This window comes from Prosopis cineraria, unplaced genomic scaffold, assembly GCF_029017545.1.
Source record: "Prosopis cineraria cultivar Desert tree isolate PC_DT_omini unplaced genomic scaffold, ASM2901754v1 PC9, whole genome shotgun sequence".
NCBI classification, from domain to species: domain Eukaryota; kingdom Viridiplantae; phylum Streptophyta; class Magnoliopsida; order Fabales; family Fabaceae; genus Prosopis; species Prosopis cineraria.
Window position 1 is genome coordinate 27,701,851 of NW_026555340.1, and position 23,381 is coordinate 27,725,231.

General features: G+C 33.8%; 3 protein-coding genes across 6 annotated transcripts; 1 reads left to right on the forward strand and 2 right to left on the reverse strand.

Moving 5' to 3' along the window:
* Nucleotides 1-284: 284 nt before the first annotated feature.
* On the forward strand, nucleotides 285-4,654 carry LOC129319384 (ninja-family protein AFP3-like). Of its 2 annotated transcripts, none has more exons than XM_054964435.1 (3): nucleotides 285-451; nucleotides 785-1,360; nucleotides 3,905-4,654. In XM_054964435.1, the coding sequence occupies exons 2-3, from the start codon at nucleotides 844-846 to the stop codon at nucleotides 4,357-4,359; spliced, it is 972 nt and encodes a 323-aa protein (XP_054820410.1). In that variant the 5' UTR covers nucleotides 285-451; nucleotides 785-843; the 3' UTR covers nucleotides 4,360-4,654. The 2 variants fall into 2 exon arrangements, with proteins under 2 accessions (XP_054820410.1, XP_054820411.1); XM_054964436.1 differs by lacking the exon at nucleotides 285-451 and adding an exon at nucleotides 633-671.
* A 926-nt stretch (nucleotides 4,655-5,580) lies between these two features.
* Nucleotides 5,581-9,254, reverse strand: LOC129320736 (replication protein A 70 kDa DNA-binding subunit B-like). Of its 2 annotated transcripts, XM_054966314.1 has the most exons (13): nucleotides 9,027-9,254; nucleotides 8,455-8,601; nucleotides 8,142-8,360; nucleotides 7,849-8,026; nucleotides 7,469-7,739; nucleotides 7,284-7,386; nucleotides 7,066-7,190; nucleotides 6,904-6,982; nucleotides 6,682-6,823; nucleotides 6,387-6,544; nucleotides 6,178-6,298; nucleotides 5,886-6,091; nucleotides 5,581-5,731 (listed from the first exon to the last, which is right to left on the reverse strand). In XM_054966314.1, exons 1-12 carry the CDS (start codon nucleotides 9,152-9,154, stop codon nucleotides 5,894-5,896), a joined length of 1,869 nt encoding a protein of 622 aa, XP_054822289.1. In that variant the 5' UTR covers nucleotides 9,155-9,254; the 3' UTR covers nucleotides 5,581-5,731; nucleotides 5,886-5,893. The 2 variants fall into 2 exon arrangements, with proteins under 2 accessions (XP_054822289.1, XP_054822288.1); XM_054966313.1 differs by having other exon boundaries at nucleotides 5,665-6,091; nucleotides 9,027-9,252.
* A 4,320-nt stretch (nucleotides 9,255-13,574) lies between these two features.
* On the reverse strand, nucleotides 13,575-15,799 carry LOC129319425 (uncharacterized). 2 transcript variants are annotated; one of them, XM_054964489.1, is made up of 3 exons: nucleotides 15,709-15,799; nucleotides 13,943-14,999; nucleotides 13,575-13,844 (listed from the first exon to the last, which is right to left on the reverse strand). In XM_054964489.1, exon 2 carries the CDS (start codon nucleotides 14,961-14,963, stop codon nucleotides 14,100-14,102), a length of 864 nt encoding a protein of 287 aa, XP_054820464.1. In that variant the 5' UTR covers nucleotides 14,964-14,999; nucleotides 15,709-15,799; the 3' UTR covers nucleotides 13,575-13,844; nucleotides 13,943-14,099. The 2 variants fall into 2 exon arrangements, with proteins under 2 accessions (XP_054820464.1, XP_054820463.1); XM_054964488.1 differs by lacking the exon at nucleotides 15,709-15,799 and having other exon boundaries at nucleotides 13,943-15,148.
* Between the last annotated feature and the right edge of the window lie 7,582 nt (nucleotides 15,800-23,381).

Genomic DNA, 23,381 nt, shown 5'->3' on the forward strand with positions numbered 1-23,381 from the left:
TTACATTCTGGCACCAGATGTGAGGAAGAGACACGGCGGGTGAGCGATCTCGCCGGAGAAGTGGGAGAAGGATCCAAATGTCATTTACACCAAAACAAACAAACAAACAAACAATCTCATATTTTTCCATTACCAACAATACCCCCATCTTCTTTCAAAATTACAGGACAGTCCCATGGCTCACGAGTCAGAACTCTGGTTCATGTAACAAGTGTCCCAGCAGAGCACTTTTGCTTCGACTTGCCCCTACTCGGAGCGCCGAAGCAAGAGCGAGCTGGCTAGAGAGGTCGCGCCAGAGCAAAAGGGTCTGTTAACCACTGGCGATTTGAACCCCTCTTTCTCTCTCTTCTGTCTGATCACCACGTGGAAATTTCGAAGTGCGTTGTCACACTGTTCACTATATACCAACAGCATGCAGACCAAAGTAACTGTGTATGATCTTCTCGTTCAGGTCCGCTCTCCTTCATCTCTATCTTTTTTCTCTCCGTTTGTCCTTCATTTCAGTGCTTTCTTTCTCTGCCGCCGTAGTTTTCATTGTAACAGCCGTATAATAGGCTGCTCTGCACCCACAGTTTTGATTCTCTTTTTACTTGTATAAATATTTTGTTCATAGAACTCGAGGTTGTCTTCAGATTTGAGCTTCTTCCCCTATTTCCTTGTACATTTTCTCTGTATGTGATCCCCATTAATCTCTTGGGGAAGTGGGTGTGGAAAATTTTCTTGAAATGATTTTAATGTGACAATCCAAATTCCTGCGTCTAACTTGTGTGTCTGTTTCTCTCAGGAAGCCTTTCGAGGGGAGTTGTTATCGTCAAAAAGTTTTCACCTTTCGCTTGGATTTCGATGGAGTCGACAATCCAGGTTGATCAGATTGATTTCTTCAAGCGAGACGGCAATACTACTCCACATTTCTTGCACCGATTCTTTCCGGAGAAGCCAGCAAACTCTGAGTCATCTACCAATGTGAAAGAATTAAACCTTTCCCTCAGTCTTTCTATGGGCGGGTTCTATAGTCAAAATGCCGAAGAAATGCCTTTGACGAGGTCTTCAACCATTCCTGGAGAAATTACTCTCGTGGCTCATAATGGGGTTCATTGGAATTCCTCTGCTGCTTTGGATAGGTCCTCTTCCCTTCCCGTGGAGGCTGAGAGGACTCTCGTGAGGTTTGGGGATTTGCAGACGATGAGAAGGGCAGAAACTGGTAGGAGATGGCTCCAAGAGAGGCTGAAGAGAGCGGCGGAGGCTGCGGCAGCGAAAAAGTTTGCGGCCGCTGTAACTGCTTCAAAGGTTCCTGCATCTAATGCCTCTGTCAACCTCATGGTAATGGCAAATCCTTCTGTGGATTCATCAAAGCATGAGGGTAACTTCATTTTCCTTTACTACATTTTTCTCTATGTTTCTTATTTGATTGATTGATAATCAATTTATGTTTTGCATTGGTCCTTTAATTATTGCCGAAAATACAAAATGAGAAGAAATGCTTCTGGAATGAGAAAATATCCTTGTGCTCCATCATCCTGGTGAACTGGCTGCCATATCATATATTGATGCTTTGACAGCTACCAGTCATATGGTGACGCTTTAACATCCTTGTATATGTATATTTCTGAATCAAATTCGTGTTCCTCTAATGTTAGGGTTAATTAGGAATGATTGCTTGCCTCTTAATACTTATGGTGATTGCATTAAAAGGCCAAGTATCAGTATCACATGGCTGGAATCGCAATTAAATGGTCAAAGAAAAGCCAATTTTCTTCTTTGAACGCTTAACATTCCCATGCTTCACGTTATTCTTCGTTCCTAAATGATTTTAAGCTAATTTATACTCGCTTAAGATTTTATGCAATTCTATTCAAGTTGGATCCTTGTGATGCTGGTGGTGGTGCGTAGTGCTGAAAGAGTAGAATAGAGAAAGTTACTTTAATAGGGAGAAAATAACTTGAATGGACAAAAGCAGCATTTATGGCATTTTTCCTTAGAATATCATTGTATAAAAGATACGCGTTGCCACAGTGGATAGTATGTGTCAAACACTAGGAATGGCAACATTAACATGTAAAACTGTTGTTTGTCGACCATTAAAGATTCGAATGTGAGATTTTTAATACTGCTTAAAGGCAAGTATGTGTTGAATGATATGACAAACCTAAAGGTGACAAGGTATCTACAAAAGATATAGCACTAAATCCCACAAGTTTGTTGCATAAGATTGATTGCATGTGGCAGCGTGACAACTAAAGAAACGACAATGGAAAAAATACCGTCAATTGATAGTAAAGCCTACTAACTAATTCCAGCCTAGGCAATACATGGTTATAGAAGCTTCTCCCTGATAGGAAAGAAGATCTATGTCTTGTTAAGATAACATGAGAGTCATTTTAGGTAGTATTTGGGTTGGCAGATTTGGATTTAAAATCTCACATTTCAAACCCATGCATTTGAAATTATTTATTTGAGTAGTTTAAATAATAAAGGTTATTACCATTAGTTAGTGTTTCAAGGTGCATATGGAGGTTTGAAATAACATGGGTTTAGAAAAGATTTCAAATTATGAAGGAATTAAGATAAAATTTGGATCCAAATAGGGGACTTGGCCCAAATCCAAATCCAAATGTATCCAAACATAGCATTAATTTATTTTCATTTACAGGCATACTAATCAACTATTAAGCAAGTGTTGAACTTCTGTTAGATCTCATAATTCTCTATTATTTTTCTGTGAGTAGTAGTATAAGTAACAAGTCATCATAGGACACATGGAAGTGAGCAGTTTAGTCGTTGTGAGAAGAAAGGACAGTAAAGTTCCCTCCTCTTTGTCTGGTGCTTCTTCTTGTTAAATATGTAGATGTTATCGGTGTTGTCTGATGCTGTTCATTGCTTGTATATGTTTGAACCACCCAAGATAATCAATCGTGGGCAGTTGAAATGATCAGAGTCACTGAAAGTTACATGTGTTTTCTTTTGCTGTTCCTTTATCAAGCCTCCCTTACATCGGACCTTCTCCTCAATGCTCCTCACCACACAAAGATACATTGATTTTTCTTTTTTGGGAGAATGATACATTGATTTTTTTTATATGCTCAGCTTTTTCATCTCTCTCTGTATCTCATGTCAATAATTTTCATATTGCTTTGCTTTTTCTTTGGATAAACCTGACCGTCTGGGTGTCCTGTCTTTCATCTATTGGAGCTGAAATAAAAACAAGAGGGCAAGGATATAATTCTAATATCAAACAATGGGTCTGGGAAAAAAATTATGTTTGCCATGTAATCTAAATAAATGTTCGAGCTTTACAAGGTGGTCTGGCATTTCTCGCTGGTAGTAAGACCACCATCAGCTGTGTGTAATTATCAAAATCATCTAATATGCTTGCTTCATTTCACTCACTACAAGCATTGATTATGTCAAATGCAGTCTCATGTCTGTGTTGCTGAATGACAGGCTTAGCCCAAACATGACCAATCCTATGCCAATAGGACTTGATGGAATCTGGACAGACTTCACTGTTATAGTTGTTTAGAAAACATCGATTAATTAAGACTTGATGTTCTGAAACATGGCTTAATGTTCATGACAGCAAAGCTGGGTTGAAAATTTGCCTTCTAGATTTATGTCGCTGGTCCTAGATTGATAACTTATGAACACTTGTGTGGTTCTGTCTTGTGTTCTTCTACCTCAATAATAATGTGATGAGGTAGAACTGCAGTTGACTCATAGCTTGTAGTGTTTCATTTAACAACTACTTATTTGCTTGGCTATAATATTTTGTAATTTTGCTTTTCTAGATAAGTTACCTACACTTCCTTTCTGCCACAATTCTCAATGCAGCAACTCAAATATTTTGTCATCTTATCATACCCATCCGAACCTAAATTTCTTTTGCTCTTTGTTTATGTTCTAAAAGGTGGGATCGTGAATAATTCATGCGGCATGCCCTACACAGGCCCAAGAGGTTTGGCTGAAGTGGGAGCCAATTCCAACATCCACACATCATCCAACAAGGGCAAAGGGATCATGTTTTGCCCAAAACCAATTACTACGGTTTTGCCACCGAGGCCCGCAAATACTAGACAAGAGAATCCACCGAAAAGGCCTAAGCTTAGACCTTTAGAACCATGCGGTCTTAGATATGAAGATTTGGCGGTCCTAAGCAGAATGCCGACTGTGACTACCACCGGAGATGGCCCTGGTGGGAAGAGAATACAAGGCTTTCTTTATACTTATAGGGGAGGCCAAGTCAGCATTGTCTGTGTTTGCCATGGCAACTTCCTGACTCCAGAAGGATTCGTGCGGCATGCTGGCGGCAAGGATGTGGCCAATCCTATGAAGCATATCACTGTCTGCCCCAACCCCTTTTAAGTGTCTTCGTCACTCACCCATCTTAGGATGTACAGAGGAAACAAAGAAAAATATGTATCCTTACATAGTTGTCCATATTGTCTGCTCCTTTAGGTGAAGGAAAACTAAACTCCAACTAAGATGGTTTTTCCTTCTAGTAAGAACTTCTAATAATTTTCTTTTACTAGATAGTTACAATTTCAATACTTGAATGGGCAAAACAGAAGACTTCATCTTGGAGAAGACAGTATTTCTGATGTAATGAAACTCTTGCTGGTATACACCATGATGTTATTATCTTGGTATTGAAGTTTAAAGTTGGTATAAAATTGTTGTTTATAGTAAACTTATTTTCTTTGTAAGATTTATTAGTTCATGGCATTCAAATGTGCTAGCGTGCTAGTGTGCAAAAACATTAGTTTTATCGCAAGTAGTATGTATTCCTTTTCAACCATCATTGAAGTTTAGCAAAGTTGTTCTAAACATGGAAAGTTGATGCACAATTTAAGTTTAGAAAATCACACCATCCTTATCATGTTATGAGATGACTGAATGATAAATTTAGGTAAATATTTAACTTTTTATATATACCTGTTTTAGACTTTTATTTTTTTTGAAATACTTGCACGAAATATTTTTATTTTCATCCGAGCAACTTATAATTTTTTTGGATGAAAATAAAAATATTTCGTGCAAGTATTTTGGGAAAGTAACTATAAAACTAGTGTCTATCTAATGAACTTGTACACATATTGGTGATTGCAAATTCGCAAATGACCTTCATTATTTTCAATAATGAAATTATATCTATAGAAAATATTGTTCCTTAATTTTTTAAATAAGACGGAAAAGGTGTTTGATGTTGAGACCAATGGCGGCAACTCTCATTTGAGGATTCAATCACCAATTGCCTTAATACTCAGGAATGTAAAGTATGGCAATATTGATTATTGAAAATGAATCAACCTAAACAATAATTTTGTTCACAATTATTTAATTGAATAATTTTTAGATTTACAGTTAGATTCTTCTTATTTGTTTGGATAATTTCTCTTACACTCGATAATGCCTGTTAACAAATTTAATTGAAATGAAAAATGACATAAAAAATCCATCATAGCTGTTGAAATTAACTTTCCAATATATAAAATATAAGGAATAAATTACACTACATACATCGTAGTATAAATATAAAAGTAGTTTTTATATTTTAAATCGATATACTGATTTGTTTGGCTAAAATTAAATCAATCCGAAGAAATTTATTTCCAGGCAGCTAAGTTTGAAAACAAGTGGTTACATCCATGAATTCAAAACAAGCTTCCGTTGCACTCTTTTTAAAAGACTGCTCCAATATATTCTGCTCATCCAGAGATGTAGTAAAGACAAAAGACTGCCAGCATAGAGTATGAAAGTTAAATTACGAATTTATATATACATTAATAATTAGAGCCAATAACAAGAACCTAGAGCTATTGGTCCCAAAAAATCTAAAATCCAGAACCTAGAGCTGTGAACCGAAAGACCTAAACTCTACATAAGCCTACCAATTTTATTATGAAGCGCTCATCTTTGAAATCTCTTCCAGGAGAATCCTTGACTCTGCAGCATAATCAACAGGAGCAACTGCTCGGACGGTTATCCTCTGCCTCTTCTCGTTCATATACTCGTTCTGAGAAACACTAACCCGGAACAGATGAGGGGTCCAAGTCGCTCGTTTCAATTTCATTTGATATGGATTATCTTCTCCCTCCTAAAATCAACAAAAGACTAAACAAGTTTAAAAGCATGTTCAACTTGCCATTATAATAATTTAAACACGGGTTACTGGCAATCTACCTGTGATTTTAGGCTATCTAGCTCATTAGCAGAACAACCAACAATTGCCTCAGCTTCATTATTGAACATTGAGACATAAGCTTCACCACTAGCATCAGAAACTCGTGCAACCAAAATATACCTAAAACCGATGGGATAAAATGATAAATTTGAGAAAAGGCTACGTAGACAAGTAACGCCTTTCACTTGAGCGCAGCTTACAGCATTACCTTAAAGTGCTTTCTACATTTTTCTGGCAGCCTTCACACCAATAACCAGACCCAATGGCTTCAGTGGCTTTCTTGTTGCATGTTGTACAAGCCCTATACCACATTGTCTGATCAGGCCTAATAGAGCTTATATGTGCCCTGACACTGAAAAGGGCAGGCTGCCAAAAGAATCAAAAGGGATTACTTCAAATTCATGACTCAACTGTTAACTGCAAATCCACTGAAATTGCAGAGTTGCTCGACCATATTTTCATTGAGCATTCATATCAAACAGTGGCAGGAATTAATATATCACCTTTTCCTCCCCCAAGGATTTATTCGAGGTTATTTGAGCTAGTGAAATACGGTCAGAGTACACTGATCTAATTCCATTTTTGGTTGCAGATGCGCCCGAGCCAATGGAAGCCATTGGAGCATCTTTACCTTCAGACTCGTACCTGTTAACAGCACGGCACATAAATAAGATTTACAATAGAATATCATAACATGAGAAATAGCCTTCTGAAAAATACTATACCAGCATCTAAGCTTGTTTGCTTCAGGTATATCAGGATTTATCAGAACTACACTTTTGCTTATAGTTGACAAGGAAATGCCTGAAATGGAAGAGATCAAAACACGTCAAATAAGGCCCTCACCATCATGCTATGCTATCCAATGAACATAAAGTTTTACGTACCCTGAAAATCCCCAACCCTGAGGGACTTGATTGCAACTACTGGAGATTTATCAGCAGTATCCAGTAATTCTTGCCCTATATTAGTTGCAAGTTCACTCCACAAAGACACTACCACTGTCTTCTTTCTGCAATGGAAAAGTTCATATCTTAGAATAATCAGTATAATGCAGAAGCACAAAGGTTAATCTTGATCACAGGGAGCAGTTGTATTTACTAACGTTTCATCAGCAATGGTAATATCACGCTTTGAAATACTCTCGTTGTTACTCTTCCTTCGAATGCTCATGGTGGAAGACACATTTTGAACAATTCCTATGACATCTGGAATTCATAAAAGTAGACATTATATATGGGCATCCGAAAGTTCAAAATAGATGTACTACGCCTTCTGGACAACACTCACCAACAAGGTCACTCCTGTTGACAAAAGGACCCAGCTGATCAATCAGGACAAAGTTAAATTTTGTTTCTGGTACAAAACTTTCTTCATTGGCGGCCTCTTCCACCTCAGAGTTCTCATTCAATGTCATCTCATAATCATTTTGGACGGTTTTGAACTGTTTGTTAGCAACCTTTAAAGTTCCCTTGGAAATGTAATAAACCTTCCCAAGCGCAAATCTGTCATAAAATTTCCTGGCAGCCTCATTAAACATTGTTGCTTGAATTTGGGTTCCCTGCATTGTTACAGCCAAATGGAGTTAAAAACTGCATAGATATTCAATCAACATTCAAATTGTAGCGATTCGCAGTCTAAAAGGTTTGATTATATGACTTGTGTATTACATCTTCATCTGTCAATTCCACGTTGAAGACACAACCTTCCCCTCTTGCATTCTTGTAGGAACGCATGTTGCCTTTGCTTGTTACACGAACCTTTATCGTCCAATTACCCTGATAAGGATTTAAGGAAACAAGAGGGCGCACCCTGCGTGTCATGGCCATCCGTGCAGTAGGGGCAATGCTGAAAGACAAATTCAAGAAGCGTTAAATGCTCAGAGTCAAACCAAAAGAGCTTAAAGATTGAGCCAGAAATTTTATTAGGCACTGAATCCAAAAAACATCACGGGAAGGCCTACTTTGTATGTTGTTCGTGAACAATCTGAGCGGCAGATTTGGACACTGTTTCTTGCTTTGGTCTCAAAATAATGCCAGCACCTTCGCTTTTCACCTCGCTTTTGATTTCACCCTCTTGCTTTGGATTCAAAAGCGTAACGGGGCACTCGCTCTTGACTTCTGTTTTAATTTCCATTTCAAGTGCAGGAGAGACCGATTCACATTTTGTGACAATAAGATATCTGCAACATAAAAACAAAACAAAACACAGGATATCAGTAAACAAATTAGTTAATATATCAAGTCATGTGCAAGGGGCATCGCAAACACTCTTACTTCTCTGACTTGTTTGGGATATCATTGAGAGTATAATCATCTATCCGGATAAGACCCAGGCTCTGAATATTTCCCGAAATGACCTGGGAATTCTGATTAGAAGGAAGAATTGCCCTTAACTTCATCTTCCCATCGTTAGCAGTGAACCTATAGCAGATAAATAACCAACAATTTCAAAACTTAATAGATCCCATGAACGATGGAACCGGAAATAATCAAACATCACTGGAATGGTGGCTGACGGATTTCATTTTCTTCGAAGAAAGATCACAGCAGAAATAAAACCAGTTCAATATAAATTACAAAGTCATCATCTTATTATCGGGTCAAAAGTTCGAGCATGGACCCAAAAGAGGGTGATTTCAAGAATCCCAATTTACAAGCAGCAAAATCAAACCATATCATGGTGGGTATCAGTCACTTGAATCTAAGAAGGGGGAAGGAAATCCCAAAGAAATCCCACGTCAAATGGAAAAAATATCAAACACAAGCATAAGATGAGACAAAAACTTGCACAGATTAAACTAAACAGACAAGCATGTGGTAGCAGAAGGTAAAGGGCGAAGACTTACATGAATCTATTACCGCTTTGCTTGAGATCCAGAACTTGGACGACGATCTCAGGAAGCTCCGATGAAGAATCTGGAGAGGGATTTGCAAGCAATATCGAAATCGCATCTGAGGTAACTGATTTAACCATCCTCTTTCAAAATAGTATATGATATTAGAGGTCTGGAGCTTAGAAGACGAATGAATCGAACTGTATTCTGAAGTTGAGCGAGAGAGTGTATTTGTACAAGGGGGTCTGGCGGGAAATGGCCTCGAATTGTTTTCCTCCCGCTGCGACCGCGTTTAGGCCTAAAAATTCACTCTTTCAAACCTGCGCCTTTGGTCCCAATTTCGCGGTACTTTTTTCAGCTGGCTTTTATTTCATTTTTTTCCCCCCTAATTCTGAGACCGCATTTCACCCCCTACAAGCAAGGTAACTTTTATTAATTAAGAGGAGAAATTACACGAGCAGTTATCAATTTCTTTCCCCTCCTTTCTTCTGAAGTTCAACTTTGGATTACTGTAATCGCCGTCGGCCAATCAAAAATAAATAAATATTGCGATTGCTCAAGTATGAACCTCAAGCAAATTGATGGGAAAAAAATTAAGAGCCAGTAAGTGGCTTTAAAATTTTTTGAAAAGTTTTTATTGTTTTTAAAAGTTGAAACAATAATTTATTAAAAAAAATTAAAAAATATTCATATTTTTTAAATAAAAATAAAAGAGAATGACAATTAAGAACCTTCTAAAAAAATTAATCTCAATTACAGACTGTGAAATTTTAAAATCTTGATTAAGGATTATGATCCTTAATCGTGATAAAAAAATGTAGTTTGTGAGGTGAAATTCATTATTATCGCTTGAGAATTCACTAATCCAACTTGAGAAAATTTGTAACGTATATTGTGAAAATATGAAACCCACTTGAAAATCAATTGTTTAACAAAAAGTACTACTTGAGAATTCACAAACTCAATTTGAAAAAAATTTTAATGTATGTTGTAAAAACATGAAACTCCACTTCAAATTGATTATTTAATAAAAAAATACCAATTTAGATAAGTCACTTTTTATTAATGATTTTTAAGTAGGGTTTCATTTTTCACAATATACGTTAGAAATTTTTTTAAGTCTAGCTAGTGAATTCCCAAATGATGTTTTTTGTTAAACATTCTATTTTCAAATGGGGTTTCATGTTTTCACAATATACATTAGTAATTTTTTTAAATTAAATTAGTGAATTCTCAAATCGCGTTAGTGAATTTAATTTACAAATTATATTTTTTTATCACAATTAAGGACCATGGTTCTTAACTGAGATTTTAAAATTTCACAATTTGTAATTAAAATTATTATTCTTAAAATGTCCTTAATTATCATTCTTCCTAAAAATAATTGAAACAGGCTAAAACAAAAGAAAGAAAGATTCAACCAGAGTTCGTCAAGACCATAAGGCGATTGGTCTTGCAGAAGAACGAAGAAAGAGAACGTCGTGCACCAAAATGATTGTCTGATGGACTAATAGTTTATATCATAATATTTATTATGTCGAGGATGTAAAGTTATTAATAATTATGAATTAGGCTTATAATGTAAGTATTAAGAATTACGAATAAGGAATATTAAGAAAAATGCTTATATATTATAATGTAAATATTTTGTACCAATAATAGGAACAGTTTTGAAATCGGAGAAGGTTAAAAGGGTCAAAGTAATAATATAGCCAAAATCCAAGCTTTTTTAACCCAAAAACACTTGTTTTTTGATAACCAAAGAAATAAAAACAATTCTAATCTATGATCAATGTGACCTGCTTACTTTTTTCTTAACCAGTCCAAGCCGGCAAAATTAAAATTTTTGTCGTAGTGAGAAGCTGAAAGTGACTAACAGCTACTTTCGTAGCTGATTTCTTGTGTGACTATAATATTTGTTTTAAAACGAGTCACGTTGCCGAATTCAATCAACGCTTGTAGTTAAAATTTCTTGTAGTTAGAACTTCTTTTCGATACAATCTGGTGTGCGTGCACTGCATTCTTCTTCTTGGATAAGACGCTGCATCCTTTTTTTAAATGCTCGCCCACGTAAAATCTGCTTTTAGATGGTTTAGGTTTTAGGTGTTTTGAAGATTTTAATATTGCTCTCTTGGCAAAATTTGCTCAGAGATTGTTGAATTGTAAAATGATCCTTCGGCAAATATGTTAAAAAAACGTGTATTTTTCTAATTCTTCCTTTTTAGATGTGAAAAAAGGTCCCCTTACATCTTAGGGTTGGACGAGTTTGCTTGTAAGGAGGGACTTTTTGGCTAAGAAATTATGGTGGAGGATTGATAATGGGTTAAGGTGTAACATGTGGAGAGATAGGCAAGTTTGGGGATTGAAAAATTGAAAGTTACAATTTTTTTTTATGAAGATGAGCTTCAAAGACCAATGGCATATTTGATTGATAACAATGGTCGGAGCCTACAAAGTATTTTAGCTCTATTAAATGAGGTAGAAAAGGAGAAAATTATGTGCAGCATTTACCTACTTATACTTGGGAAGATAAGATTGTTTGGAATGGTGCTGAAAATGGGATATATGCTGTCAAGTTAGGTTATGGGTATGTAAGAGAGAAAAGAGAAGTGGTCTTCAAAGATTCTAGTTCTTCAATTCAAGTTCATAATGAAATTTAGGGCGATTTGGCATCTTAAGTATATGCCTGATATGAAGCATTTTTTATGGAGACTTGTGATTAGTAATTTGACTACTTGATGTGCTTCATGGAGGAGGAAGTGCTTGGATGACCTTTTATGCAGGGTTTGTAGTAGTGAAAAGGGAACTAGAGAGCACATAGTCTTATTATGTCATTAGGCTAGGGCTTGAGAGAAAAATGGAGAGAACTTTCAGTAAGAATGGTTAAGGGTTGGTGTGCTACATGGTTAATGATAATAGTCCTTGTGAAATGACGAAGTGTAGGATAGCCCCTACTTGTCAATATAGTTGGAAAATTCATTGTAGATTTTATTTTGAAGGCAAAGATGTTGATCTCGTTGAAGTAAGTATGCTGGTTGCAATATCTGTGTGTGAATATAATGACTTGTAAATTTTTGTTTATGTGGAGAAGACTAGTAGTTGTGAGAAAATTAAGAAGCCTCGGTGTTTCATTGATAAAGGTGTGAAAAAATTGAATTTTGATGGGTCTTTTGATAAGGAAAAAGGCAGTGGTGGCATTGGAGTTGTAGGAAGGGATGAGTTGGGAAATGTTGTGACTAGTATTAGTGAGAAGGTGTTAGGTTCTTCGGCCTTGATGATTAAAGCTTTGGCTTTGAAGAGAGCTTTGTTACTAGTTAAGGATTTTTAGGACTCAGAGGTTCATCTAAAAGGGGACTATGATATTTATATTAGGTTGTTCTTAATGGTGTGACTGATAATGGTGATTGAAAAAGTACTAGCATTATTAATGATATTTATTTCTCATGGCCTTGTGTGAAGAATTGTTCGTTGTCCCTTGTTTACAAGGTAATAAAGTTGCATATTTTCTTGTAAGTGACGCCAAAAGGAAAATGGAACCAATTGGTCTGGTGTTATCACCTCTATATACCTTGGCTTGGATTTTGCTTCTTGTCAAGGCTAAAGCATTGAATATTGATGTTATTGGTAGTGATATTTCTTTTATAAAGAAAGGCATTGACTAATACTAATATTTCTCGTTGTGTTTGTTCTTTTTACTTTTGTTGGATATTTTTGGTTTGCTTGGATTGCTTTTATTTTCCTTTGAATTGGTTTTTGTCTTCTTCTTTTTTTATATGTTAAGTTGTATTGGTAGGTTGCTTTGAACGCTTTCTTTGGCTTTGACTATTAATGTGTGTATTTTTTGGGATTAATAAAATTGACCCTTTTTTGGCCAAAAAAAGTTGCCAATGTAGCCTCTTTTCCCCTAAAACCCACATAGCCTAATGAAAATAATGTGAATAGTAGATATGATCCCATACAAATTATTTTGTAATGTATAAGGCTTGTTGGGACTTAGGAATGAAATAAAAATTATAGCAATTTTAAATAATTTTATCACTATAACTATTTTTTCATAATTTTATTGAGATATATATATATATATATATATTTCAACAATTGAAATTGTCCTCAAACATTATAAAAACTTCAAGAAACAATTGGCCTTATTCACAGCCTATAATAGCTTGTCATGGGTTTTTATGTATTTTTGATAGATACATAGAAAGAATGAAAACGTTTTGAATTGATGATGCTTATGGGTATGGCCATAAAGTATAATTTTTGTTATTATTGCTGCAAGTTTCATTCTTCCTTGATTCATGGACTCAAAGTTAACTATGAGAAAATTAAAGATATTATACAATAATACACTAAATAGTATTGGTCAAGGGAAACCAAATGATTCCCCAACCATATGTGCACAAAGTAAGCATGCCATAAAGAAAGGAAAAAATAGGTTGTAACTAACTAGTCTAACTAGAGACATCATGCATTGCAAAAAGCAGTCATGCAACTAATCATTAATAATTAATAAATATATAAATAAACTAATCTATTCATTAATAAGATTGCATGGCATGCATTATGAAGCAAATGGTTCTAGCAAACTATGCTAAGAGGCTTATAGGAGCCAATGATCACTCGGTGATACCACATATATCATTATCTAATGCAACAAGTGAAGCAACAAAGCCATTTAAAACGAGCACTTGAAGATGGCTTTGAAGCTTGACACGATGCTTTTGAATTTGATGATTCTTTTAGGGTTCTATCTGTGTTTGTATCTTCTGTTTTGGCTTCTCTTGAACCCCTTTCGGTGAATGTTGACTCTTTTCTCCTTCTGACCGTCTTCACATTGTAAATAGAAATTTATTGTTCCAAATCTATGCAATATATCAAACTAGAAAATTGCAAGGATACAGAGTATGATTGATAAAAAAACTCACAAGTTAAATGCAAAAGACTTGGTGCTGCAATCTGAATGACGAGAAAGTTCGTGAAAATTATTGTTAGACCCATTATTATGATGAGACCCATCGATATGAGATGCCACAGAAACACATGACAAAGTATAATCCTCTGAGTTTTCCATTATAACTTGTCTCATTGTCTCAACAGCTTTGCTTCAGTCATCTCATCATAATCTTCATGAAACTTCCCTGCATTTTGGCTTATATCGTTGAACTTGTTTGCTTGGCTTTGATCACCCATGCTTATTTCATTTGACTTATTCACTTGGCTCTGATCACCTTTACTTGTATCATATAAACTGTTCACTTGGCTTTGATTGCTCATGCTTAAACCATTTGGCTTGTTATCTTGGCTTTGATTATTTGTGTTCCCGCCATTATTATTATCGTTGGTTAATGGAGGTAGAGGACCTGGCATGTTCATCTCACCATTTAACCAGTTTAACTCTCTTGAGAAACTCATATTCCCCATATGGATGCTGAATAATGATTCGTTTGATGCTGTGCTCCATTCTGGTGTATTTGTGTTTGTTCTATCGAATACATGGGATGGAATCCTATATGCTGACGATGTACTGGGTTCCTCTACTCGCTCCATTACTTGTACCGGAGGGTTTTGTATTACTGGTCTAGGATCAAGCATTGAACTGATCGGGAAATCATCATTGCTACAATTTGAAGGCAATTGAGGGACTGACATTGATTTAAGGTTTGAAACATCATCTTCATTGGGAATTTTAGGTTGCAATAGTGGTGATAAAGGTAAAGAATGATCCAGATTTTGATGATCCAAGGGGGTGGAAGATTTAATTTCAAGTCCAGTTGAGAGATCACTTTGATGATTGACGTTGGTTATTTCAGAAATTGGCAGTCTTTGATAGTTGATAATTTCAAGTTCACTGTTGATTGCATTACTTAGTGTTTCAGAGGGGTTCTGGGAGGATAGTGGCTTATTTTTAAGATTGTTGTTCATCGTACCTTCATCTCGTTGTTCCATTATTGACAATGCTCCATGTAGATCAAGGGTTGAGAGCTGACAGTGGATCGAAGGATGGTTTGGTTGAGAAATATATTAGGGATTGCATTATTTGGATCTAAAAGGAATCTTTTGTTGCTAACTTTGATGATACAGGCAATGAAGATGAGCATGAATCTTTTGCAATAATAGCTCTTGGATTACCACTAACTCTATTACAATGAACAAGTTCTGTCAGTAAAAGCTTCAAGTAATTCTCTATTTAAACATTCTTGCGCCGTATTTAGAACCAAAACACCCCAGTACGCAAACATAAATTAAAGGAGAATAGAGTTATGCTACTTGATTATATATAGATGAGAACAATTTTCTAGGCATGTGAAGATAAGCAAACAATTATTGCAAGCATATCGAAACCAAATATAGCAACACAAATTCACCACTTTGCTATAATTAATGTAAATGTGTATTTTACATTTAACCAACAAACAAAAACTACATTGGCACACATCTCAAAGAAAGTAATAAATAATTTTGATTTCAGTTGTGAATGTAATTAGAAAAAAGCACAATTCAAAGAACACGTAGAGCTTGTGCATATATTCTTCGGCCATTAACTATGTTGGTTTCATTAGGCTTACACTTATGTTTTTTTTTACTGTAGGTTTAAAATTAATGTCAAGGATCAAGACTTAAAACTTGTGAAGAAATAGCCTTAGAAAAAGATTTGATTTGAGAACATGAATTCAAGAAGATAGAAACTTACATGGAAAAACAATGAGCTAGAGAAAATGAACGATAATGAGACTGCCGATTAGACCCCTGAATCAACTAAATTTACAATGATTAGGAAATCAGCAGCCCCTAGGCCTCTGAGACTAAAGAAGATAATAAGGGAATGAAGAAATAGGTAGAAAAAATAGGAAAGGAAGGTGATGGCAAGATGGAGAGGGAGGGAGAGAATGTAGGTGAAGAAATGGTATAAGAAACATTTATATAAAAGAGACGGTGTCCCATAAATTTAGGCGTTTCATTCTGATACAATTTTCATTCATATTGCGTGTTCTTATTTTAATCACGCTTGCTTTATAGTTCATTAAATGGATGATTCATAGCTCTATTCCCATTATGTCAATTGCTTTAGTATCTTAGAAGATTTCCCGCAAAACACTCAAGAACTATAAGATTTCCATCTAAATATTTCCTTGAAGTTTCTGATTTAGATGCCTATAGAAGGCAAATTTCCCTGGAGGGATGCTTTCTTGTAAACATTAACATGAAATATTAAATTTATAATATGTCTAGTTATTTACAAGCTATGTTTAGAGTATCTTTTTTTTCCTAGAGTGAGTTATGATTTCGTTACTTGAAAGAATGGCAAAAAGGCATCACCTAGTTTACTAAAAGACAATATAATGAGGCAACTATCCAAAAAAAGCAAGATGAAATAGTTGCTAGGTCTATGAGTCAAAAGTTAAACCATGAATATAGTAATATGTGACATTTGTTGTTGTCTTGTGATTGGTTCTATGTGCTAAGACTTTTACAAGGTATTTAACATGAAAAAACCTCGTGTAGTTTAATTTATTTATTAGAAACTAAAATGCTTTCATGAAAATCAAATAAATTTGTAGGGAGGTTATAATGTTGGTTAAAAATAAGGCATGATACAATTTGCTCTTAAATGGATGGATCGAATTACAATAACAGATTGAAAAGGTTATCTTACCCACACATTTCATCGCAAATTAAGCTCTACTCTCTCAGCCTTAGATTTTACGAATAGATCTTCAATTGAATAGCCTGTGGGAATAAAGGGAAAAACTTAAATGAAACGTTGAGGGAAAAAAAATACTAAATATTTTCATGTAATGGTGCCTAAGCGACTTGGTAGGAATTTTATTTGAAGTCTCAAGAATGATGACGGCAATTACTGGGCAATAAACAAGAGTTATAGCAATTAATTTGGTCTCAATATTCTAGTCTCTATTATGATCTTAATTATTGATGAAATTTTAACTGAAATGAACTTCTCGTAGTTGCTTGTGATTTCTAATGCTTACGCTACTCAGCTTGTGATTCCCCCCTCTTTTAATGAAATTAGGCAAGTAGTTTTTGGCTTATCTAAAGACAGTGCCTCAGGTCTAGATAGTTTTCATGCACGCTTTTTCTAAAAATACTGGTCACTCGTGGTAAGGACACTTATGAACTAATGTTTCATTTCTGGAACTTTGAATTCTCAACAACTTCAACAAAACTCACATTATTCTCATTCCAAAGGGTCTTGATGTGCAAATGATTAAAGACTGAAGACCTATAAGTCATTGTAATGTCTCTTACAAGATTATATCAAAGATCCTTTGAATTATATTCAAAGAGTTTCTCCATCTTGTAACATCTCCGCACCAAAGTGCTTTTCTCTTAAAATGACTCATTTATGATAATATCTTGCTTGTGGCTGATTTTATGCACCAAATTCACATAGCGAATTCTTGGAGGAAGTAATTGGCTACCTTGAAAGTTGATTCCTCAAAAGCTTTTGGTCAATTGTCTTGGAGTTTCATTAAATCTATCATGATTAAAATAAGATTTCCTAAGAAATGAATCAATCCCATCATGCAATGCTTTATAATGGTCTAATACCAGTTGAGGTTTAATGGTGATCTTTTTGCTCTTTTTTTCACTAGAGGGGTCTTAAACAAGACAATCCACTTTAACCTTATTTTATATATTTTAGTTGCTAATGTCTTGTCTTGTCTCATTGCTCAATCTAAGGCCTTTAAGATGATTAACGGTATTAAAATTTGGCTGAAACTTCCCCCATTTCTTACTTACCATACATTGATGATTCAGTATTCTTTTTTTAGATCAACTCTTGTTTAAGGTTAAGGAAGCGTTAGACAATTATTGCAAATGGTCGGGCCAGCCATCAATCATAGAAAATCTTCTCTCATTTACAACACAAATGTTCCATCTAAATTCAAATATAAGATGACAATTTATTCAGGAGTTAATCTTTCGGATGAATTTGGAAAGTATTTTGGAACTTTGATAGATGTTAAGATAAATAAATCAATTATTTATTCCTAGATTCTCAACTCTATTTGAAGTATAATGAGTTCTTGAAGAGGAAAAATGCTTTCATAGGCTTCAAGGTTGACTTTAATCAAATCTATTCTATGTCAAGCTCCCAAGATTTATTTATCAGGCTATAGATGCTGCTCATTGATTTCTTTTAGGGCTGTGATGAGAATTCTAGGTATTTGCACCTAAAAAATAAGAATATTCTATTTCTGCCTACTAATTAAAGCATTCTAGGCCTTCGACGCATAGATCTAATGAACAAATCCTTGTTAGCCAACAAAGTTTGGAGAATCATGAATACTTATACTAACTCTTTGTTACCTACTACTCTGAAGGTCAAATATATAAATTTAAATTTCACAACCATTATTGAAAAACCTTATAGTTCGTCTTGATTGTAGAGAGGAATATTCTCTTTTGCTAACTTTGTTACATTCAATTTACAGTGGAAAGTGGGTTTTGGCTCAAACATATCTCTGATGATCCCTTATGGTTTAAATCAATTTTTTCATCTACTATTTCTTCTTCTTCCACACCTGATCCTATAACACTTTGTGTCCAAGATCTCATTCTTCATCATTCTGGTGGTTGGTTTGCTAAAGAGTGGAATTCACAATTTATTCAATCTCTTTATGATCATAAGGTGTCAAATTTAATCATGAACACTCCTCTTTCTTTTTCTCAACAAGAGGATCAATTGTGTTATACTGGATCTAACTTGAGAGAATAACTTGCTGAGAAAGTTTTTGAGGTGCTCGCTTCCCAACATAGAAATAATCCCGCTCTATTGATGAATTTTTCTTGCTGGAAATCTCTTTCGCACTTGCTCCTTCCTTTAAACCACATTCTATTTGTGTGGAAATTGCTATATAAAGCTCTCCCAACTGGTGAAATTCTCAGAGAGCATCACCTTACCAACACCAATTTGTGCCCTTTTGGTTGTCAGTGTGAAGATACTATTGATTATGTCTTTGCTTATTGTGCACTTACTCTATCCTTTAGTTTGATGGTTTGAACATTCAAACTTCAACCTTATAAGATGGTAGTTTGATTTTTTTTGGTTAGTGCCCACTTTGAAGCAACTTTTCAAGTATTCTCATTTTGATTTGATTCGGCACATGATCATTTTAACCAGTCAATTATTGATGTTGAGGAACTCTATTGTCCATAAAGGTTTAACTCCTAACTCAGCTCTTTTGTTAAGGAGTTTCAAGAGTCAATGTTACTTTCTTGACTATATATACTGCTGCCCTTCTTCTCCAGTACCGAGGTCGTCATCTTCATCAAGTTCACAACTGGTTGAAGCTCATCCTATTTTTAATTCCCAACTATGATTTATGAACAATCTAGCTTAATAAATTTAAAAAGGATAGAAAGCTTTTCCACTTTGTTGCAATTTGCCTCAATTCTCAATTTATTAATGGAAGAGTTGGCGATGAAATAGACTCAAGATGCACCTTAATTTCCTTTTATATGCTCGAGAGTTTTTTTTTAGTGGATAAATTCCATTTGTGCTTGTCATGATCTACTGTAGTTCGAATCAACAACATTCTTCTCCAACGGCATTCATTAGTAGCAATTTTAATACCATAGTCTTGAATGTTAATAATTTGCTCCAGAAATTTTGGCACCATCATTTTCAAATCATCCAAGAAGATTTATTTTACTCTGTATTTATCTTTTCTACTTGGTTATTTTGTAGCGCTTTTTTTCCCCCAACTTTTTCTTGTACATCATGTTCATGTTAACTTCTAACTTAATATAAAAAAGCAAAGAATTATAAGTTGTATTTGGATAACCCACTTTTGACTTTTGAGAAGTACTTTGCCACTTTTTGAATGTGAGATGTTGTTTGAGAAGAAAATAAGGAGATAAAAATGCATTTTAAAAGTATTTTGAAGATATTGTTAAAAGTGAATTTGGTGGATGTAAAAGAACGAAACTTTTAAAAAGTAAATTTAAAAGATGAGATATTATTTGATCACATTACTCCAAATTTAATATATTATTATTTTATTTAGAAAATATTGTCAAGTAATTAAAAATATAATCATCATTTAAATAATAATAATGATAATAATTAGAGATTAAATTTTTGGCATTATAGATTAAATAATTAATCATGTTAATTTTTAGCATTGATGTATATTCAATTATTTTTAAAATTTTGGTCCAATACATCAAATTTTATATTTTATACTTTTATTATTTAATATATCAAATTTTATATTATTTAAATTTTTTTATTAACCAACAAAGGTTTGTCTAGTTGGTGAAACTTTTTATTTTGAATAAAAAATTATCATATATTTTTTTAAATCATGTTAGTTATCAATATTAATGTATGTTGAATTATTTGTTGTATAATTTTTTAAATATATCAAACTTTATGTTTTTTATCTTTATTGTTTAACATATCAAATTTCATGTTATTTAAAATTTTTATTGCATTTTTAAACATTTTAAATATATTATATTTGTACAATAAAATTTTGAAATGTGAAATTTTATTTTAGATCTAAATATAAAATATAAAATATAAAATTTTACTTTAGATCCAAATAAAAAATTTTAATATTTTAATTTAAAATTTTTATATCATCTAAATAAAAAATTTAAAATCTATGAAATAAATAAAATTTTAAATTTAAATTTTTAATTTAAATTTACTCATCCAAACATAATCTTAAGTTGCAGCTGGTTTCTTTTATTTGAAAAAAAAAAAAAAACTTAAAGGAACACTAGTATCCAGGGCTTTTAGACAGTTACAGCTTTGTGCCAAAAGAAAACAAAAACAAAACACAAAAATCCTTTGGAGCTGATAGCCACAAAAGCCAATCGGAAAATAAGAGCCTGGCCGCGTATATTTTTAGACTTGTGACTGCATAGTTATTTGTTATTAAAATTAAAACTTTAAACGAACAATAATATCCAATGTTTTTGCTGTTGAATTCATGCTTTGGTGGCTTTTGCGGGAATCTCTCATTTCTAATTTTTCCAGAAATAAAAAATAAATAAATGTACAATAGTTTACTTGAATTATAGTATATCCCACCCCCCCCCCCAAATTTTTTTTTTTTCACTATACAATGCGAGAAAGAAATATCAAATCCATGTTTCGTTGTTGGGAAGAAATATAATAGAATGGAATAGAAGAGTAGAAAATAAAATTGATCATAACAAGATTATGAATTAAATTATATAAATAAGATCATCAATTCCAAACTTTATGCATCTATCATCACCTTCATTTTTAATCATTCTCGTATCTTTATCAATTCATAATCTTATTTTTAGTTAATTTCACTTTTTATTAATATGTTTGATTCCTTTTCAATAATCAAACAAGGCTTTAACCTGTCAAATTTTTCAAAATACGTGCTCATCTTCAAATCAAGAAAATTTGACTATAAACTCTTACCTAAACCCCTCCCTGCTCTGTCATGTTAGATATAGGCCGTGTTAATTATTGTTAATAACATTTATTGTTATAGATGTTACCTCTTTTGCCTTAAATTATAAGATTACTTTAAAATATTTTATTGTTCCAAAATATGAGATAACTTAACAAAAATAACGTTTTATCAGTAATGCTTTTTTGTGGGGAGAGAATTAAAATAATTGGTATGTAATGATTAAGTGTGTAAATTTAAAATTATGTTAAATGAAAAATATTTTTAAAATTTTATATTCTTGTTTTTAAAAAATAAGTTTGTTAAACGTCACTAGTATTGAGTTTGTGTCTTGTTGAGGTTTTATTTCTTTGGATTGCGTCCAATCCATTCCTCAAAAAATAAAAAAGAGATATACATGATCAGAATCCGCAGATAATCTCACGTTTAACATCGAATTCAAAGTAAACATTTTGGTTGTCTTGGGGAACAAGCTACATGTTTTCCAAGCTAAAAAAGCAACGAGTCCTGATATGCAAGTCAAAACCTTGGCTTGACTTTTGAAAGTTGGAAATTTCTTCCTAACCAACGTAGCCAATCAGCTTCATACGCGCCATTCATGTCGTTCCAATTTCCCTAACTACCCATATTTGGCACTCAAACTTTTATCGTTAATTAAGTTAGAAAACGACCCCTTTTTTCCCCACCTTTGAAAGCCGACAATTGTATTTTCATCATTTTCTCCCTTTCCACAAACGTCGCTAGTTGCTTTTAGATATATGCCAGACTTTTGTGACAACATTTCATTTACTGATTTAAATAATACTCTTAGTTAATCATTGAATTAATAAATAATTGTTGTCTCATACCCAAACCCACTTGCACGTTCTATGAGTTCTGTCATAAAATATTACCAGAAAAAAATTACATAAAAAAGAGGTATTCTTATAACAAAGCATTAAAGCAATTTGATGGTCTGAATGTCTCGAGCTAAGTTGCAACAAACTTTCAACTCATGTAATTTATCCCGTTTTAGATATAAGTAAAAAAAAAAAAATAAACCACCTCATGCTTATTAAAGATATAATGATTGAAAATGACTGCTCTTCTTAATTTTGTCAAAAATTGAGCTTACTTTCCTTAAATACTAATATATATTGCCAAAAAAAAAATCCAACTGCAGATATTTCCGTCGTGTTTTCATCTCATTAAATAAGGGCACGACAGAAAATGGCATGTTAAATCAAGTGGGCAACGATAGCTCCCACTTGTCTTATATAGGAGAGGCCAACAAATTTTCCTCGATATTTACTTTATGCACACATACATGTGATAAGAGGGAGCATGATTTTACACATTAGTAAAACCACATATTACATTTTTTTTAAATCAGAAGTACATGGAGGACGAATGTCGTATTTCTTCAAATTACATCTGCTTCGTATACAAAAGTTAGGAAGCAAAATCTAACTTCAGGAACTTATATGGCTTCACTTAAGCCAGTCTATGTTAATAATGAGTTTACTTTATCTAATTTAAAACAGAGCATCACTCATAGGATCAGGGACGGATAAACAGGGGCCAAAAATTCAAATAAAATAAAAAATGGGGCGAGAATCAATTTATCAATTTTTATAATTTTCTTTTTTATAATTTTCAGGCAGGGCTGGAAATTACGAGGGGGGAGCACGGTTGCATGCCCCTAGATATAGAATAGGATAAAATATTCACTTTTCTTTTAAGATTTTGGAAAAAGAGTGTGATTTTTAAAAAAGATTGTAATTATTCATCGCCTGTGACTATCTCCCTTAATGCAGAAGTTTTAATTAAAAGGGTAATTATTCATCGCCTGTAACTATCTCCCCATAATGCACAAGTTTTAATTAAAAGGCAATATATTCTAGGTGGCGTAGATAGTCCTCCCCCTTGCTCTACTTCTTCTTCGGCCATTCTATTCGTAATT

Coding starts and splice junctions, on each gene's coding strand:
- LOC129319384 (XM_054964435.1), top strand. CDS start 844: ATGGAGTCGACAATCCAGGTTGATCAGATTGATTTCTTCAAGCGAGAC. Junction 1,361..3,904: donor GGATTCATCAAAGCATGAGG/GTAACTTCATTT, acceptor ATGTTCTAAAAG/GTGGGATCGTGAATAATTCA.
- LOC129320736 (XM_054966314.1), bottom strand. CDS start 9,154: ATGGTTAAATCAGTTACCTCAGATGCGATTTCGATATTGCTTGCAAAT. Junction 7,387..7,468: donor CAACAGGAGTGACCTTGTTG/GTGAGTGTTGTC, acceptor TATGAATTCCAG/ATGTCATAGGAATTGTTCAA. Junction 6,824..6,903: donor GCAAACAAGCTTAGATGCTG/GTATAGTATTTT, acceptor TGCTGTTAACAG/GTACGAGTCTGAAGGTAAAG.
- LOC129319425 (XM_054964489.1), bottom strand. CDS start 14,963: ATGGAACAACGAGATGAAGGTACGATGAACAACAATCTTAAAAATAAG.